The sequence below is a fragment of the Juglans regia genome, chromosome 15 (assembly GCF_001411555.2).
Source record: "Juglans regia cultivar Chandler chromosome 15, Walnut 2.0, whole genome shotgun sequence".
NCBI classification, from domain to species: Eukaryota; Viridiplantae; Streptophyta; class Magnoliopsida; order Fagales; family Juglandaceae; genus Juglans; species Juglans regia.
The window spans coordinates 14,924,289-14,942,342 of NC_049915.1; the positions used below are offsets into that span (position 1 = coordinate 14,924,289).

Sequence of the window (18,054 nt, forward strand, 5' to 3'; positions counted from 1 at the left end):
GTTTGAAAGAGTCAAACTTGAGAATCCATGACAATTTTTTAAGCTGATTTTGTTTGGGTTTTAGAATTTGATACCTCAGAGAAACTACTGTCAAATGAAGAAAGTGCTTTCTCTAATATGGTTCAAAGTACAAGGACAACAAATGCTCAATACTTACGCAGCTTGGTACTTAGGGTAGAAGAAGAAAACAAGTTGGCAAGAGAGAACAACCGAGTTGATAGACAGAGGAGATGGCTTGCCTCTTCCCAATGGGCTGCTACTACCAAGTTTGTCGTTGCTGTTAGCCTTACCTCATCACAGAATGATCTTCAACGTTTGGAAGGATGGTATTAGAAAGAAGAAATGAGAGAATAATATCATAGCGATTCTGTGAAGAAATCCTCAATATATATCTCATTGATACACATGTCTTTATATAGACATATAAAATGTACAAGTGGTCCCAATACAGAGTAAAAAGTAAAGGAAAAAAAAGGAATAAAAGTTTGTTACATTTGCTGTACAAAATGCCAAAATAATAGAGAGGAGATGGCACTAGAACATTCTAGAGTATTATGTAGCTGCTGCATCATCTGCGTTGGTTTTCGATTCTCTGCATTTCTGTAGTGATTCTTTTTTGAGACTAAGGTTGATACGCCCCCTCGAGCCCAATGGGGTGTCAACCACATTGAGGCTCGACCTCAAGGAAGAAAATCTATCAGCAACCAATGGTTTGGTGAAAACATCAGCTATTTGATCTTTGCTACTGCAGAAAGAAACTTGTAAAGTCTTGGCAACAACTCTGTCATGAACGAAGTGAAAATCAATGTCCATGTGTTTAGTACGAGAGTGGTAAACAGGATTGAAGGTGAGATATGTGGCGCTCATGTTATCACACCATAAAACTGGTGGCTGAAAAAGAGTGAAACAGAGCTCTTTGATTAACGTTTGAAGCCAAATAAGTTCTGCAGTAGTGTTGGCTAAGGATTTATATTCGGCCTTAGTGCTTGATTTGGCCACTGTATGTTGTTTCTAAGAGCTCCAAGAGATAAGATGATTACCCAAATAAATGCAAAAGTCCCCTGTAGATCGTCTGTCGTCGGGACAACCAGCCCAATCAGCGTTGGAATAGGCATGAAGAACAAAATCAGATTGCTTGGCAAAGAACAAACCATGATTGATTGAAAATTTTAAATACCTCAAAATTCTTTTGATAGCAGACCAATGAGTTACTTTAGGGTCATGCATAATTTGTCAAACCTTATTTACAGAAAATGAAATACCGGATCTGGTTAAGGACAGGTACTGCTGACTCCCAGCAACACTTCGAAACAGTGTCGGATTATCAAACGATGGTGAATCAAATTTGGAGAGTTTAACAGAAGCAGACATGGGAGAAGATATGGGGTTGGCTTCCAGCATATTAGTTTTCCCAAGGATATCAGAGATGTATTTTCTTTGTGAAAGTAACATACCACTAGGAAGATAATCGAGCTCAAGGCCAAGAAAGTAAGAGAGACGACCCAAGTCCTTAACCGGAAAAGCTTGACCAAGGTTGTTCATAAAAGTATCAATAGCATCAGACAAAGAGGATGTAATAACCATGTCGTCAACGTAAACAAGTGTAAAAATATAGAATTTTTCGTTCTGTAAAAAAAGAGAGATGGGTCTCCTTGAGAGACACTGAAACCATAGTTAAGGAGCCAGGTGCTCAATTGAGAAAACTAGGCACGTGGTGCCTGTTTCAAGCCGTAAATGGCTTTGTGAAGTTGACAAACATGGTTAGAATACTTAGAATCAACAAAGGCAGGTGGTTGTTGCATAAACACAATTTCATTGAGTCTCCCATGAAGAAAAGCATTTTGAATATCTATTTGTCTTAAGGACCATTTTTGTGAAATAGCAAGAGAGAGTACTAACCGAATAGTGGTGGGTTTCACAACGGGACTGAAGGTCTCCGTGTAGTCAACACTAGGCTGTTGGTGGAAGCCTTTCGCAACAAGTCTGGCTTTTCTTCGCTCAATTGATTCATCCGAGTGTAACTTGGTCTTGAAGACCCACCTGCAACCAACGAGATTAGACACATTTGTAGGGGGAACAAGGGTCCATGTACGGGTGTGTACCAGAGCTTCATATTCTTTGGTCATGGCATCACGCCTTTCCAAGAATTTTGAAGTGAGGGCAAAGTTGCTGGGTTCATCTGGGACGGATTGGGTTGAGAGAAAGTAATTTCGTGTGGGATAAGGAATGGTTTCGTCAATGGGCACACGAGGACGGGATGAATTAGTTTGGGACCTTGTGATGATCGGGGAACGAGGAGGGTGTAAACGAATTGAAGAAGAGATTTCAGTGGGTATTGGGGAAGATGACGAAATGGAAAGAGTAAGGTGCGGCGTTGGTTCAGAGTGGAAAAATGGAGTTGGGTTGACTGAATTAGAGAGAGAGTTAGGTGGGCCAGGTGAGTTTGGATTGAGTGTAATGTTATGGGCCGAATTTGTGTATTGTGAGGAATTGAGAGGAGGTGAATTAATGATTGGGTTTGAAGTCGGTGGTGAGCCTAAGATGGAGGGACTAAGAATAGGTAGGTGAACAGCATGTTTTTTGGATGGAGGGACGGGTGCTGAGAAATTTTTGTAGGGAAAAAAGTGTTCATTGAAAGTGACATCCCGAGAGATGTAGAGGTGATTGGTACTTAGATCAAGACATTTATAGCCCCTGCAAGAAGGACTATATCCAAGAAAAAGGTATGGAGTGGATCTAAAATTTAATTTGTGATGGATGTAGGGTCTTAAATTGGGCAAACATTGACAACCAAAAATTTTGAGAAAAGAGTAATCTGGTGATTTTTTATGAACTATGAAATATGAAGATTTGTTTTGAAGGATTGGAGTTGGGAGTAAATTGATTAGGTAAATGGCTGTTGTAAAAGCATCATCCCAAAAGGAGAGTGGAAGAGAGCTTTGGGCTAAGAGAGTGAGCTCAGTTTCTACAATGTGCCGATGTTTTCGTTCAACAAGCTCATTTTGTTGATGGGTGAGTGGACAAGAAAATCTATGTAGATTCCAAGATTTTTACAAATTGTTGTAAGAGGACGAAATTCTCCTCCAGCATCAGTTTGGAGAGAAATTATTCTAGTATTAAAGAAACGTTCAACAAAGTGAATGAAACTTGTAAAAACTTGTAGAACATCTGATTTCAATTTAATAGGAAATATCCAGGAGAAACGAGTAAAATGGTCAACAATTGACAAATAATACTTGAAACCATTCCTAGACAAAACAGGAGCAGGGCCCCAAACATCGGCCCATAGTAATTCTAAAGGCTTGCGAGTGACTCTGGAACTTGAAGAAAAGGGCTATTGTCGTGCCTTTGCAAGTGGACACTCTGGACAGTTGGAGTTGGAGATGTTGGGGAAATATGGCAAGTAGTTGGCACGCAGTATTTTGGAAACTAAGACAAGAGAAGGATGGCCAAGGCGTCTGTGCCATTGATCAATCATTGTTCTTTCACCAAGAGAAGCCGATGGAGAAGAAGAAAGCAGAGGGGGAGGAAACTGAGAAAGTTCATCATGAACTGGTCCGCTGATGAGGAGCTTCCTGGTCAATGAATCTTTAACATAAAAATGATTTGGATGAAATTAAAAAAAATAAGCATTGTCAGTACAAAACTTGGAGACAGATACAAGATTCTTTGTAATGGTAGGAACATGAAGTAAATTGTGAAGTTGAAAAGATGATGAGTTAAAGAGAAAAGAAGCATCACCGATATTGTTGATCAAGCCATTGCCATTGCCCACTCGAATTTGTTCGTTGCCAGAGTACGGTTCAGATGAGAGATTTAGTTGATAGATGTCATGGGTTTATGTGATGGGTGGCTACCGAATCAGGGTACCAGGTTGGGTCGATGGTGGAAGAGGGTGCTGTGTAGTTTGTGAAGAATGAGCGTGGTGGGTCTTGCTAGTAGGCATGGTCAAATTTGTAGTGACATTGAAGTGCCGTGTGGCCTTGTTTGGAGCATACTTGACAAGTGGGACTGTTTGGATTTGGAGTGTAAGAAGTGTTTTGGGAAGATGGAAAACGTCCTCTGTGAAAGGGTCTGGTTCGGCCTCAGTTGTACATGTTCCCTTTATATGTGCCTCTACCTCGCTGGTCACGGGAAGTTGCAGAACTTAAGTTCACAGATGGTTCACAAGGAACGAAAGAGTTAGTTGTGTGTGAGGCATGAGACATCCGACTCTCATGAATAAGAAGAAGATGATAAAGCTCAAGGGTAGTGATGGGGTCACTTCTAGTGGTTATGGAAGTCACAAAAGGCTCATAAGAAGGACCAAGTCCATTTAAAAGGTAGGTCATGAGTTCTTTGTCAGGTAGAGGATTCCCAGTTACTACGAGAGTATCTGCAAGCATTCTAACTTTGCTAAAAAAATCTGGTATGGATTGTTCTCCTTTGGACAGATTGGTAAGTTGAAAACGGATTTGAAACACTTTGGCTTGAGAATGGGAGCTGAAAATTGATTGAAGAGAATACCATAAATCCCTAGAGGTTTATGTCGAAATGACATGTGCAACGACAGACTCTATGACTGAAGAGAATAAAATACTTAAAATCATTTGATCTGTTTTCTTCCAAGTAAGATAGGCTGGATTGTCTTTTGGTATAGAACCAGACTCTGGGGGAAGATATTTCGGTGGAATGATCTGAGTTCCATCAACGAAATGAAAAAGATCTTGACCCCTCAAATAGGCAGCAGTTTGGACTTTCAAAATTAAATAGGTATCAATAGTCAACTTAGTGGAAACAACATGAGAAAAGGAAGAAGAAAAAGAGGAAGGAGGGGGGGTGGGATTCGAATCCATCATGGGAACAAGAGAGGATCAAGAGACTGCTAGTCAGCAACTCTGATACCATATTAGAAAGAAGAAATGAGAGAATAATATCATAGCGATTCTGTGAAGAAATCCTTAGTGTATATCTCATTGATACGCATGTCTTTATATAGACATATAAAAGGTACAAGTGGTCCCAATACAGAGTAAAAAGTAAAAGGAAAAAAAAAGAATAAAAGTTTGTTACATTTGCTGTACAAAATGTCAAAATAACAGAGAGGAGATGGCACTAGAACATTCCAGAGTATTATGCAGTTGCTATATCATCTGCGTTAGTTTTCGATTCTCTGCATTTCTGTAGAGATTCTTTTTTGAGACTAAGGTTGATAGAGGGTAGGAGATGTGTTCATAGATTCAGCTTGAAGACTTTTCGAGAAAGGTTGAAGAAATATCGGCAGGAAAAAAAAAAGGGCTTCAATCGATCTGGTGTAATAAGCTTCATGCTGGTTTGGTAGACTTGTTGATGTGTCGTAACTCTAACTGAAGGCTGTTAAGGCCAAAAAGGCAGCCCAAAGGGTCCAAAGCGAACCTGATAACATATTTGGTTTATTCTTGTGAATATTGTAGGAACTATTTATTATTCCTAAAATATTTTTATATTTTTCTTTTGAAGTGTGTAAAACTATTTGATTCTACTATTTAAAAATTAAATAAAAAAATAATGAAATAAAAATGAATAAGAATGGTGATTTCTCTTTCATTTATTTTCAAGAAGAATCGATTTTTATAAATAATTTAGATCTCTAATTTTTATTTGAATTTTAAGATTTAGATTATAAGAGAGATAAATATCATAATATTTATGGAATATTTCATATTTTTGAGAAATTCATTTGCACCTCAATTGAGTTGATCCAAGTTAGGGGTGATTTCGGTTCGGTCTGGTCAGTCCTGATGAGGTTTTGCAGACTGGACCGGATCTATTTGATCTAGGATTTTTCTACCCTGGACCAGACCGAAAAGCATAAGAACCGATTCGGTCTAGTCCCATTCAGGATAGTCCAGTCCGGTCGGTCTTTCGGTCCCATGTAGTGAAAATAAAGAAAGTGTAAGGATCAAGAAATTGAATCATAGAGCAAAATTCAAGAAAAAAAAGGCCAAACAAAGAACACCTTCATTAGCAGTGTTGCTATTGTTTGCTAGATTTATTTATAACAAAGGATATCATCCATTGAGTTTGTAATAAAAAACCAAATAACTCACAAATACATCAACATTCAAAAGAATCAAAATAGCAGGCTGCCAATAGCCCAATGCACTCAAGTTCTCAACAAATACAAAATACTTAACAAATTCATCAAGGATTCAAGATCAAAGATTCAAAACAAATTGCAATATTTATAGTTTATAACCTTCGACTTTAGGGGCTGCGAGTAGTGAAGAGAGAGAGAGAGAGAGAGAGAGAGAGAGAGAGAGAGAGAGAGAGAGAGAGTACCAATCAGTTGTGAGCCTGCTACGATGAAGGGGACAAAGGGGCAAGATGGGGGTATCGTGGCGCTTAGGGTTTTGACTCACTAAAAAATGAGCAGCACAAAGGCTATCCCAAGTGCATAAGGATGTCACGTAATAATTAGGAATAAATTCCTAGATCGTCTCCTCATGGAAAGCTATTTAAAACCAAACTTGTTTAAAATTGTGAAAATATTCACAAAGAGAAAATAAAAATAGTGGTATGTACAATGAATGAAAGAGTGCAACGAGAATGAAAAGGGCACTAGTGATAGACTAGATTCATATTTTTGGATGTTTGAGTGTCGAAATGAAATGTAAAAAAAAACTAACAAATTAAAATTAACAATCAAGGAGTTAACTAAGCTAAACAATCTTAATTAATCTGAAAACTAAATAATAAAACTGAAATTATTTAAGTTCTAATTAATATTTAATCAATCTAATACGCAATGAAACCAAGAGATTAATAAAACTAAGCTAAGAATTAAATTAGATTAGAAAATAATTGACAAAATACGAGCTGAGAATTGAAAAGTTCCAAAATCAAGATTCTAGGGTTCATCCTTGTATTCAAATTACAAATTCTCAAAATCAATTCATAGAAATTGTAATCACTATTAAATAAAAGTCTAAAGGAGCAAGAAAAATAACTATATCAAACTTAAACATACTGAAAATAAAATATCCAAACTCAACTAATTCTAAATTAAAAATCTCAAAAATACACTATAAAATTCAGACTAAAATTAAATAGAGATTAAGAAAAGAAAAGAGCAAGCCAAATAGATGAAGATGAAGATAAAAAGTAGTGGAGGAGGTTGGGTAGCGGCAATGGACCCTTCAAGGTTCTTCAATGGCACTGTGTGCGTCTCCAAAAAGTATGTTCCTTTTAAGTCGAAAAGAAACCTGTTTTTATTTGTGCGTGTTGCGTCCATCCATTTTTTTTTTTTCGTGTGGCCTTTCTTTCTTTTTGGCGTGTGTGTGTGTGCGTGCGTGCGTGCGTGCTTTTTGTTTTTCTTTTTTCGTGTGCTGCCCAGCTACGTTTTAAAAAATAGTATTTCTACTCTTAAGCTGGTCTACTCTCCAACGCCACACACTAATGATATGGCTAACCCGGTTTCTTAAAAATGGCTCAAGTTCCCTCTCTCTCTCTCTCTCTCTCTCTCTCTCTCTCTCTCTCTCTCTCTCTCTCTCTCTCTCTCATTTGCTCTCCCCCTTCTGTGTCGAATCCTTCTCCCCCTTCCTCCCCTCCTTATGCGAATCTCTCTCTTCCTCTCAAAACTATTACACGTCGACTCTGCTCTCCCCCTCCCTCATTTCTTTGCTCTCCCCCCTCCCTCTGCCAAATCTCTCTCCCCCTCCCAAAATCGGAGTTTAGTCACTCAAGAGAGAGAAAACGAGCCCCAGGTACAATGTTTGAAGTTCTTATTCTTTTGGTGCTTGATTTCTCTTTTGTGCATTTTTTTTTTGTTCAAGTTGTAATTACTGGTGGGATTTTATATGTGTGGTTTTTGTGGTTTTGATCTTTTGTGACTTTTGTTTCACCTAAATCATGGGCAATGAAGGGGCGAATCTCTCAAAACCGGAGTCGACATCAACAAAAATTCCTCCCTACAAAGCTGTGCGAGAAAGATGAGCGTTTTTCGCCCAATAAATTAATAACTATTCCTTAGCTCTTCTTTCTTTTATCATTCACACCATTCAGTTTCATTAACCTATATATTTGAAGCTATGTTATTGAAAAAAAGTTAATGAATAGATATAACATAGGTATTTAACAGAGATATTTGCGCTTCCGTTCTTCTCTACAACCGATTGAAATGTAAGGGGTCTAGGGATCTCTCAACCTTGTTTGATAATCGCTCATATTTGGGATTTTTCTTCGTTTTTCTTTTCAAATCAAAGCCTCTGTTCGGTTTAATAGAAAAGGGGAGACAACTCTATGTCTCCTACATTCAGAATAACATTGAGGTATAGCAAAAATCAATGGCCGAGATATCATTTCGGTCATCATCTTTTTTTATTGGCGATTCGATTGTTGCTTGTCCACATTTGTTACTTTCATTGTTTCCTTTACTGATAAAAAAAAAGAAAAGAAAGAGGAATATAATAACGTGTTTACTTGAAATTCGAATGGTCGGCTTCGACAGAGAAGGGAGAGAGCAAAGAAGGAAGGGAGGGGGAGAGCAAAGAGAGAAATTCAAATGGAAGATTCGAGAAGTAGTCTAGCAAATCGTTTAAAAAAAAAAAAAAAGGTCAGCTCAACTGATGTGTGGTGTTAGAGACTTAAGTGGCTTAAGAGTAAAATTACTCTTGAGAAAGAACCCAAAATTGCTTTCATCTAAACACCAAGAGAAAGTTGGTGCCCTTTTTGACTTGCTTTTGCTCTTTGACTTTTCTTATACTTTTGAATTTCTTAACTTGAAAAGAAAAAATAAATAAATAAAAATAAAAAAGAAAGAAAGTGTATCAAAAATGTGTTGTGCATGTGAATGAACATTGTTCAATTAAATCACAAGTTATAAAATTAAGCATAAATTTTGTTATAAATCAATTTAAATCACAACTCAGATTTATGTATCTTAACCATTTTTTTTTTATATCTAAAACCAATAATAATGTAATGAAATAATTTAAATATATGAGTTCTAGATGTATAAAATATGCAACAATTTAGCTCAATCAGGTTTCTCACGCGGGAGGAGGGAATTGGGGAAAACTGAAAAGTAGAAATGAATCGTGTGACTAAAACGACGCCGTTTCTGATAAGGCAGCAGCTCACATGTGTTTTTTACTTGTATCTTTTTGACACATAAATTATTTAAAAAAATTATTTAAATTAGTAAAATTAAAATTAAATAAACTATTTAATGTGGATTATTTAATTAACTCATTACAAAAATAATTAATGATAATTATATTTATGATGTTAAATGTTAATTACTAATTTCTTACTAATTTAGAGTATGTCAATGACTAAATGTATTATAATTTATGATTCTATGAATCTATGATAATTTTCAATTTTTCAATATTTTAAGCTTTCAAGTTTTTACATTTTGTATATGTAATATGATTAATAAATCATTGTATTAGGTATATGATTAATAAATCATTGTATTAGCCTATAAACCTATTAGGTATATATAGTTATAGTGATCTTAATACTATACTATTATACATATATTATGCTATAATCCTATAACTCTTATAATATATTAATATATACTAATACTATATATTATACTATTATAGTGTTACTGTTACTGCTACATATAGATTTATAGTGTGTATATATATATATATATTATAATGATATAGTGATACTAATACTATATATTACATAATAATACATTGATATAAATTATTAATAATACTATATACTATATTAATAACTTAATAGTGATATTAATACTATATAATAATATATGGTCATAGTCTCATAGACTCATAGTGATATGGTCATTAGTCATAGATTCATAGCGATATTAATAATTTAATATTATATATAGACAGTAGACTTATAGAATTATAGTGATTTAGTTATAATTTATAATTATAGTTATAGACTATAGTGATTTAGCTTAGTTATAATTATATTGATGATGTTAATTATTAATTTATTAATGCATAATGAGCCATATACAACTTTTAACATTTTGTATATGAAGCAATAAACATAAATAATTTAATTATCCATACATATTACATCCATAATTGAGAAAGATATATACTTAACATACTTTTATATATACTATTATAAATAAGCATAAAATATTTAATTATCCATACTATTATAAATTTATAAATTATACATATATTATAATTTATACTATAACTCTTAATAGTATTAGTAATAGATTAAAGAATATAATAATACATTGATACTAAATATATATAATTATACTCTATAGACTTATAGTGATTAGTTATTAACTTATTATGATTAATATAACTATATAATAGTATTAGTATTATACTATTAGTAATATAGTATAGCTATATATTAGTAATATTACTTATGGTGGTTTGGTATAAATTATAACTATATTAGTATAACTATAACTATAGTCTATATTAGACTATTAATATTTTTATTTTTTTATACTATATTAGAGTCTAGATTATTAGTATTAGTATAAATATTAATATTAGTATAAAATTATAAATATTAGTATTAATTAATAATTACTTAATAGTGAGTTAGTGATAAGATTAGATTAGATGAAAATTATATAATTAATATATATAAATTATAAAATTTATTTTTTATTTTTATTCGGTGCGATTCTGGATAAAAAATCCCAAGATCGTGTATCGGACCGAATGAATTCGGCTTTATGCAATTAGGATTGAGACCGGGGTGAGACTCGGTCGGTCCGGTCCCCTAGATCCAACCATGTCTTTTACCGGAATTTCAAAACGTTGTCGTTTCTTTATACCAGGGACCAGAGTAAGGGTTTATTCTTCTAGATCCTCGTATCTTGTGCGCCGTTTCATCCTCTCCTCCGTCTTACGGGCTGCTCTTTGCCTGACCGCCGCGGCGACGTACAGCTCTCTCTCCAATATTTCTCTGAAAACCTAAGTTCAAAAGGTGCGTTTCGCCTCGACTCATGCATTGTTTCCTGTTTTTGTGGTGTTTTCGTGTTCTCAAAACCGATTCTTCACAGTTTTGAAAGCACGAGGTGTATTTTTTGTCTCTGGTTTTGACTTTTTCTTCCAAGCATGGTAGTTTGGTGTTCGCGAAACCAATAAACCATTTTGATTTATTAACTTGTGCGAATACTGAATTTGGGTCCACTTCCTTATGGTTGATTCATCACTCTTTTTGCATACGTGCTTCGATTCTGTACACTGAGTTCGGCATGTCAAATGCTGGTACTAACGACCATTGAAATTGTGCTGACCTTGTAGATAGTCAATTTCCTTCCTGCAATTATGAAATGTGATTTATTTTAGTTAATGCTATGGCTTAATTATCTTGTTTGGTGACTACATTGGTTTAATAGAATAACTTCCTGATGACTATGAAATCCCTCATTTCTTTTTGTTCCAGTTTAATCTAAACTTTTTGTGAATTGAGTTTTGAGGGTACCAATTGTTTTGGTAAATATGACCAGAAAAATTGTTTGTAAATATGTGGTGCTGCTTTGGAAATGTATATGCCTCCGATCTGATCTTGGTCGTAGATTAGATAGCTCGTATCCTTCCTTCAATTATCCTAATATAAACTTTTATCATCATTTTCGTCATTTATATTTTGCTATGTGCGCAATAGTTATTATCCTGAACGTGTTATCACACAGTATTTACCCTAGATTGGGATTTTTTTTTGGCTAATTTTTAGGCCTATTATTTAGTGACCCATCTATGGTTTCATTTCTTGTGAAGTATAGTGGATCAAGTTTGACTCGTTAGGGTTTGTGCAAGCCAGAACAAAAAATTTGTGGTCTCTTTGGCTCTGGTGGAATCTCATGCTTGGTGATTGAAGAATATATTGTTTTTGTTTTCCTGTTCCTGTTTTGGTCCGTTTGATTGCTTTGTGATCAGCTTGAATCAGAGCTTGGCTTGACTCGTTTGTTTAATGGAATCAAGCTGAGCATGGCCAATTTTAGTTGAGCTGAGCTTAAGCCATCATATAGATCTCTCGAGCTGTTCTTGAACAGTCAATACTCGGCTCCGCTTGGCTTGGCTCGATTATGGCCCTGACACCAATGCTTTCTTTATGATAGATGACAAGCGCTTGGACAAATATGAGCATTGGAATCATACATAGGGGTATAGAGAGGGAGTGGGAGAATCGGGGTGGAGTTATGTGTATTATTTATTATTATTGGAGATTCTTGGTCACTCTTAGAAGATCTATACATCTGCTTAAATTCTGGAGAGGATGTGGAGATCAAATTTTATTTCAAATATTATTATAGCATTGGAGCATCTTGGAGCAAATGAGCAATGGAGCTTGTGGAGCACGGCTCACCTCGAGGATTGCTCTCTTGGTTTGCTTCATTGTTATGGTTTTGCTTTACTTTTAATATCATCAACAAAGTACATGTTGATGATACTTGAAATGACAATCTATTGCAAGACTTTCTTTTAGACATTGAGAGATTGTTGTTTCTTCATTTATGAGATTTCTATTGTTTATACAGTAGGTAATCTGCACCATTTTGTGTGTCAAACATGAGTGGTCGTTTTTCTCGCACAATCTATGTTGGAAACCTGCCCTCAGATATAAGAGAATCAGAAATTGAAGATCTATTCTACAAGGTTTGGTTGTACACTTTTTTTTTTTTTAAATAGTTTTTTTTGGGTTATTGTGTATATGCTCCTTTAGTTTTGGGGTGAATTTCTTGTGTACACGGTTCTCATATTAAGCCTAAGAAATAACCATTTAAATCCTGACCAGTTAATTTAATTCACACATCATTGCGACTTGTAATGCTTTCTCTCTGATTTTTGCTAGTGTGGCCATTTGTTCATGTCCATATTATTCTACAGTCAGTATCATGTTGTTCATCTGATCCTCTTCATGTAAAGGATCTTTAATAGCTATAGAAGTATGTTGGATCTGCTGTATGGAGCTCATGTAGTAAATGTCTCTTCTTTGGTTGTGCGACCATTTATAGCCTTTGGATAAAAAAGATTTCTGTTTCAGGAACACTTTATATATGAAGTGCTTGCTTTCCTTGACACTCAGTGAAGGTGCATAGCTTCTTTGAATGCCCCGCTAATTGACCAGTACATCTAAGGTTGGGACCGATCTTGGAAGAGAGGTCTTTCTTTCTTGTTATGCAATAGCTTAGTTTGAAAAGCAAGAAGATGATGCCATAGGTCAAATGGCTGGGTGAGGTGAGAGTCATTCATTGCACCCATAGAAGAAAGGGATCATCTTCATTTACCGACCTACACTCTGGCCATAATAAGGGAACAAGATCTTACAAAACACACACACACACACACACACATCTATATTGACACACACACATGTAAAGTATGGCTGCTTACCCACAAGTTATGCGTGGAATGCAAACACAAAGCTCTGAAAACTGACTTGAAAGTTACTTCTCAAAAAAAAAAAAAAAAAGGAAAAAAGGAAAGAAAATTGACTTGAAAGTTTGGAATGAGGGAGTGTTTGGCAATGTGGGGAGACAAGAAAAGCTAGGTCCAGATGAATTGTGTACCTTTGAAGTTGTTGAGGTGGAGAATGTGATGGATGTTGAAGAGAAAATGAGAAAGGATTTCATGAATGGTGAGGTTGAAAGGTTTACTTTCCTGGAGGAGGTTTGTTGGAGACAAAAATCAAGTGCCTTGTTGTTAAGAGGGGATAAGTGTACAATGTTTTTTCACCAAGTGGCTAACTTCCTAAGGGCTCTGCTGTGGGATGGTTCCCCCGTTATAAAAAAAAAAAAAACAAGAGAAGCAACTCTGACTCCTTGATGATAAATGGCTCAGAAATATCCAACTACCAAGAGATTGGTGACCATATTGTACAGTTCTAAATAGATAGTATGCTGAATAGTTTAGCTGGAGGCCAAGTTGGATGGTGTCTTATCAAGAAAATAAATGTTATTTTCCCTTTGCAGTATGGCCGTATATTGGATATTGAATTGAAGATTCCGCCCCGCCCTCCATGTTATTGTTTTGTGGAGGTACTCCTTGTAACTTGGTTTTTTGTTGGATATATTTTAAAAAGATTATTTTTCAGTATTCATTTTTCCCTTTTGTTGTCAGTTTGATAATGCTCGGGATGCAGAAGATGCAATCCGGGGTCGTGATGGCTATAACTTTGATGGTTGTCGGTTGAGGGTAACGAGAGTCACCAATCAGCTTTTTGGGGTACTTATCTTGCATTTTACTTGATTAGTTTCTTATTTGTTCTTTATGAAGGTTGAACTCGCCCATGGCGGTAGAGGGCCATCTTCAAGTGATCGTCGTGGTGGCTATGGTGGCGGCAGCGGCGGCGGCGGTGGCGGAGGCAGCGGAGGTGGCGGCAGTGGTGGTGGCCGATTTGGTATCTCACGCCATTCTGAATTTCGAGGTGAATTAATTAGGAGAGTAGTTTTTTGTTCCAAAATACGTTTAGGAGAAAGTGAGAAAACTAAGGCACAGTGCTTACATATTTATGTCTTTTGACTTGGTACGTTTCAGGTGTACTAACAATTCCGATCTGTGTTTGTATTTTCTTTACAGTTGTTGTCCGTGGGCTCCCTTCTTCTGCTTCCTGGCAAGATTTGAAGGTGTGGAAATCTTTTTCTCTAACAAGCAACTTGAATAATTTCCCCCATGCTGCTGCCAGGTAACTTTATGGTAAACTTGTTTCAGGATCATATGCGGAAAGCTGGTGATGTATGTTTTGCAGAGGTATCCCGTGACAGTGAAGGTATGCCTTATGCAAAATATGTTTCAATTAACTGTTTCGCAATCAGTGCCCATGTGATCTTTTATTGTTCACATGTGGTTTTATATTTACATCTTGGTTTTCTTTTTTGAGGAAGGAAATGGATATGTGCTTTAGATTGGAAAATAGCTCTGCAGGCCTTCTTCATTATGTTTGTTGAGAAGTGTAAGGTCTATGGAAAAGATTAGAATGTCTCATAATTTATTTTAAAAAAGGTGTCTTATGCGGGCGGTGGAATTATAGTTTGGGTTTTGCAGGTTGATGCCTTGTTCTTCTGTTCGGTCTGTATAACAGAAGTGGTGAAATGAGATATTGTTGGTAGATATATAGAAGTATAGCTCATGAAGCTCTCTAGATTATCTACACACCCACATTGCCTATTTGTCTGTATCAATTCAGTCTTATGCTTTGGGGATATGGGACCAAAAGCAATCATTGTGGTACACATGATGGCTCATTTAACCTCTTCTCAATTATGTTTAAATGATTACATTTAACTTCTTAGTGGTTCTTATGCAAGCCTATTTGCATTCCCACATAGTTGATATGGTTAATGATATTCTCGTCTAGTACTCACAATATGTAATTTCTCTCTCCAGGGACCTTTGGAATTGTTGATTACACTAATTATGATGACATGAAATATGCTGTAAGTCATTCAGAGAGCACTTGATTTGCTGAAATTGTGCGTCAGTCTGCTATGACTGCTGACTTGTCTGTTTTTCAGATTCGGAAGCTTGATGACACCGAATTCAGAAATCCTTGGGCAAGAGGTTATATTCGGGTAACCATTTCTTTCTATCATTTTGATAACTTAGTTGGATCATTATTGTCTAAATTATATTTTGGGTCACTAACAGGTATGTTCCCTTTTGGCAACTAGAATTTATAATGTTCCAATTTCGTTCCTGAAAACTTGGATTTTGATTGATATAGAACTTTAGATCCATTAGTTTTCTGGGTGGAATTGAAACATTTTAAATTCTCGCTATCAAATTGGTACCTGCCTTAAATTGTTAGGCCAAAAGTATTTTAGCCTTTATTTTATTCTCTATATGTTTGTGAATTGTTCATTTATCTTTACTCATCACTAAAAAGTTCAATAATCTGCTAGTGCATCTTTTTTTTCTTTAAAAATGCTTCCTTATTACTTTAAGCTGATTTATTGATCCTACCCCCTTTTTCATGTTAAAAAAAAATGTTAGATTCCAAGGTCTGTTGACAGGTATAGAGCAGTTGGATATTTGTACATTGGAGGTGCCAATGCATATGGGTGAGCCTAAATGTTCATTCTTGTATTGAAGTTTGCTTTTACATATGGTGGGACAGGTCAAGAAGTACGAGGGCAGTCCCATAAGGAGCCGAAGTAGAAGCCGCAGCCGAAGCAGAAGTGAAAGGAGGGACAGGAGGTACTGACTTTCTTCAGTCAATTTATTTTTCTGTTTTATGCCCTTTGCATTTCTTACGATAATGTATTTTGTTTCTTTCTTCAGTAAATCATTGGAACGCTCTATTTCTAGATCGGTATCAAGATCCAGATCTGCATCTCCTGTCAAATCTTTCAGGTACCTGGGATTTACTCACACCGGTTGATGTATGCCTTGTGGTGCTGTTCTAATACCCATATCAATGATATTAACTTTAAAACATGCAGGCCAAGATCAAGATCAAGGTCAGGATCTCCTCTCCAGGTAATTGAACTCTAGGATTGCTTCTCAAAATTATATGTTGCATGCATGTTCGGACTTAGTTACTCTAGTAGGAGTGGCAACAGTGTGACCATTCATCTCCTTAGAACTTAGGCAGTGACTGCCCAAAACCAGACATGGTCGAGTATTAAAATGTCTCTTTGGCTGGCTGCATTGGGATGGAGTTATCTTTCCCGTAAATGTTTTGGCCTGATGATGTTTGGAACACCTAATTAGTTGACTTTGACTTTACCTTGTGCGTGTAGGATCCTCCGTTGATGAACATTTTGTCATTTCCATATTTCACTTGTATCATCAGTTATTTATTTTCCTGTCTTTTCAGTGCTGTTCCTTTTATAAAAATAATTATTTATTTTTCTTAAATCTGTTATGTATCAGAAATCTTGTCATTCATGCTTGTTCCTCTTTTTTTTTTTTTTTTTTTTGAAAAAAAAGAGGACTAATGGCAATGGTTAGATTTGCTTGCCATGCTTTGAATGGGACAACAACATGATAGTTAAAAGATAATAAATATCATTTTTCTTTTTGAGTAATGCTGCTCATCATCTTTTTTTTCATCATCCTCTCACCATCCCATAATATGAGATTAAATGATTGAGAAACTATTTGTTAAGTTACACTTGTTTATCAATCATTTGATGCCACATCAAAGGATGTTGAGAGGATGATAGTTATGATAAATATCAATTTTCTTTCGTAAAACGTCTATGTTTGTCTGTGTATTGTTCTTGGTTCTTAGACACCAAAATCCATCTTTATTTTCACCGATCAAAATAGTGAATGGAAAAAGGGTAAAAGTAAAAAGGAAATTCGACTTCACATTTTCTGAACCTCCTTTTCATGTAGAAATTACTTAATGAAATGTTCTGGATGTCTTATGGAAGCTTAATCTCTTTTCAGGCCCGGTCAGATAGTGGCTGATTTCCATGCAAGCAATGTCAAAACTCTTCCAGACATATATGGTAGAGTTTGAGGAGAAACTTTGCTAGGTTTTACATGGAATTAGCTGGAATCGATTAATGATAGTCCTCGATAGACTAGGTGTTGGCTGTATGACTTGAATCATAAATTGCTTATTTTGCCATTTTCATTCTACTCAAGCTAGTATCTGCAAGGTATGTGTACGCTGTCTTTTAGGCCACTATCCAGGAGATTTCTGACTGTGATTATACTATTGTGAATGGAAATTCCGTTGGCTTGCAAATCTAATTTTAGTCGATTTTTTCTTAATAATATATTCTGGATGTGATAATAATCTGTGATTTCAACCTTGAAAAGATCTTTAAAGATGGGTCTTGAAGGTCTATCAAACTTGTGTATTTGAAAACCTCTATGGCACCCTACACGACTGCAGCATTTATCAGTTAACATCCTTTATGGGAAAGAAACATTGTGCATTCAAGTTAAACCTAATCTTCTGCTCCAAGACTTTTTAAAGTCTGGTTGGCTGCTCAACATAGTGATTTGCATAGGGACAGTTTGATTGGATGAAAATTTTGTTTATGGTATTATAGAGTACATGGATGCTAGTGGATGATGGGAAACTCTTTATTGCAAGCAGAAAGTATATGAACATGTTCTTGCCCTTCTAATGTTTATGTTTGTTGGATTAAACATTCTGTTGTCA

The 18,054-nt window shown here is 35.6% G+C and overlaps 1 protein-coding gene and 1 non-coding gene across 7 annotated transcripts; both read left to right on the forward strand.

Moving 5' to 3' along the window:
* Positions 1–8,236: 8,236 nt before the first annotated feature.
* Positions 8,237–8,369, forward strand: LOC118344771. Its single transcript, XR_004798520.1, has one exon. It is a non-coding gene; the product is annotated as a small nucleolar RNA snoR111 (small nucleolar RNA).
* Positions 8,370–10,674: 2,305 nt separating this feature from the next.
* On the forward strand, positions 10,675–17,636 carry LOC108983680 (serine/arginine-rich splicing factor SR34A-like). 6 transcript variants are annotated; one of them, XM_018955397.2, is made up of 14 exons: positions 10,757–10,911; positions 12,245–12,316; positions 12,470–12,587; positions 13,904–13,969; positions 14,052–14,126; positions 14,208–14,358; positions 14,511–14,557; positions 14,643–14,700; positions 15,318–15,367; positions 15,446–15,502; positions 16,048–16,127; positions 16,212–16,283; positions 16,373–16,409; positions 17,328–17,636. In XM_018955397.2, exons 3-14 carry the CDS (start codon positions 12,501–12,503, stop codon positions 17,346–17,348), a joined length of 801 nt encoding a protein of 266 aa, XP_018810942.1. In that variant the 5' UTR covers positions 10,757–10,911; positions 12,245–12,316; positions 12,470–12,500; the 3' UTR covers positions 17,349–17,636. The 6 variants fall into 6 exon arrangements, with proteins under 6 accessions (XP_018810944.1, XP_018810942.1, XP_035541744.1 ...); XM_018955399.2 differs by lacking the exon at positions 12,245–12,316 and having other exon boundaries at positions 10,675–10,911; positions 12,473–12,587; XM_035685851.1 differs by having other exon boundaries at positions 12,050–12,587.
* The last annotated feature ends 418 nt before the right edge of the window (positions 17,637–18,054 follow it).

Excerpts from the sequence above, each read along its gene's own strand:
- LOC108983680 (XM_018955399.2), top strand. The coding sequence starts at position 12,501 with ATGAGTGGTCGTTTTTCTCGCACAATCTATGTTGGAAACCTGCCCTCA. Across the intron at positions 15,368-15,445 it reads ATGATGACATGAAATATGCT|ATTCGGAAGCTTGATGACAC; the intron begins GTAAGTCATTCA and ends TCTGTTTTTCAG. Across the intron at positions 16,128-16,211 it reads AGTGAAAGGAGGGACAGGAG|TAAATCATTGGAACGCTCTA; the intron begins GTACTGACTTTC and ends TTCTTTCTTCAG.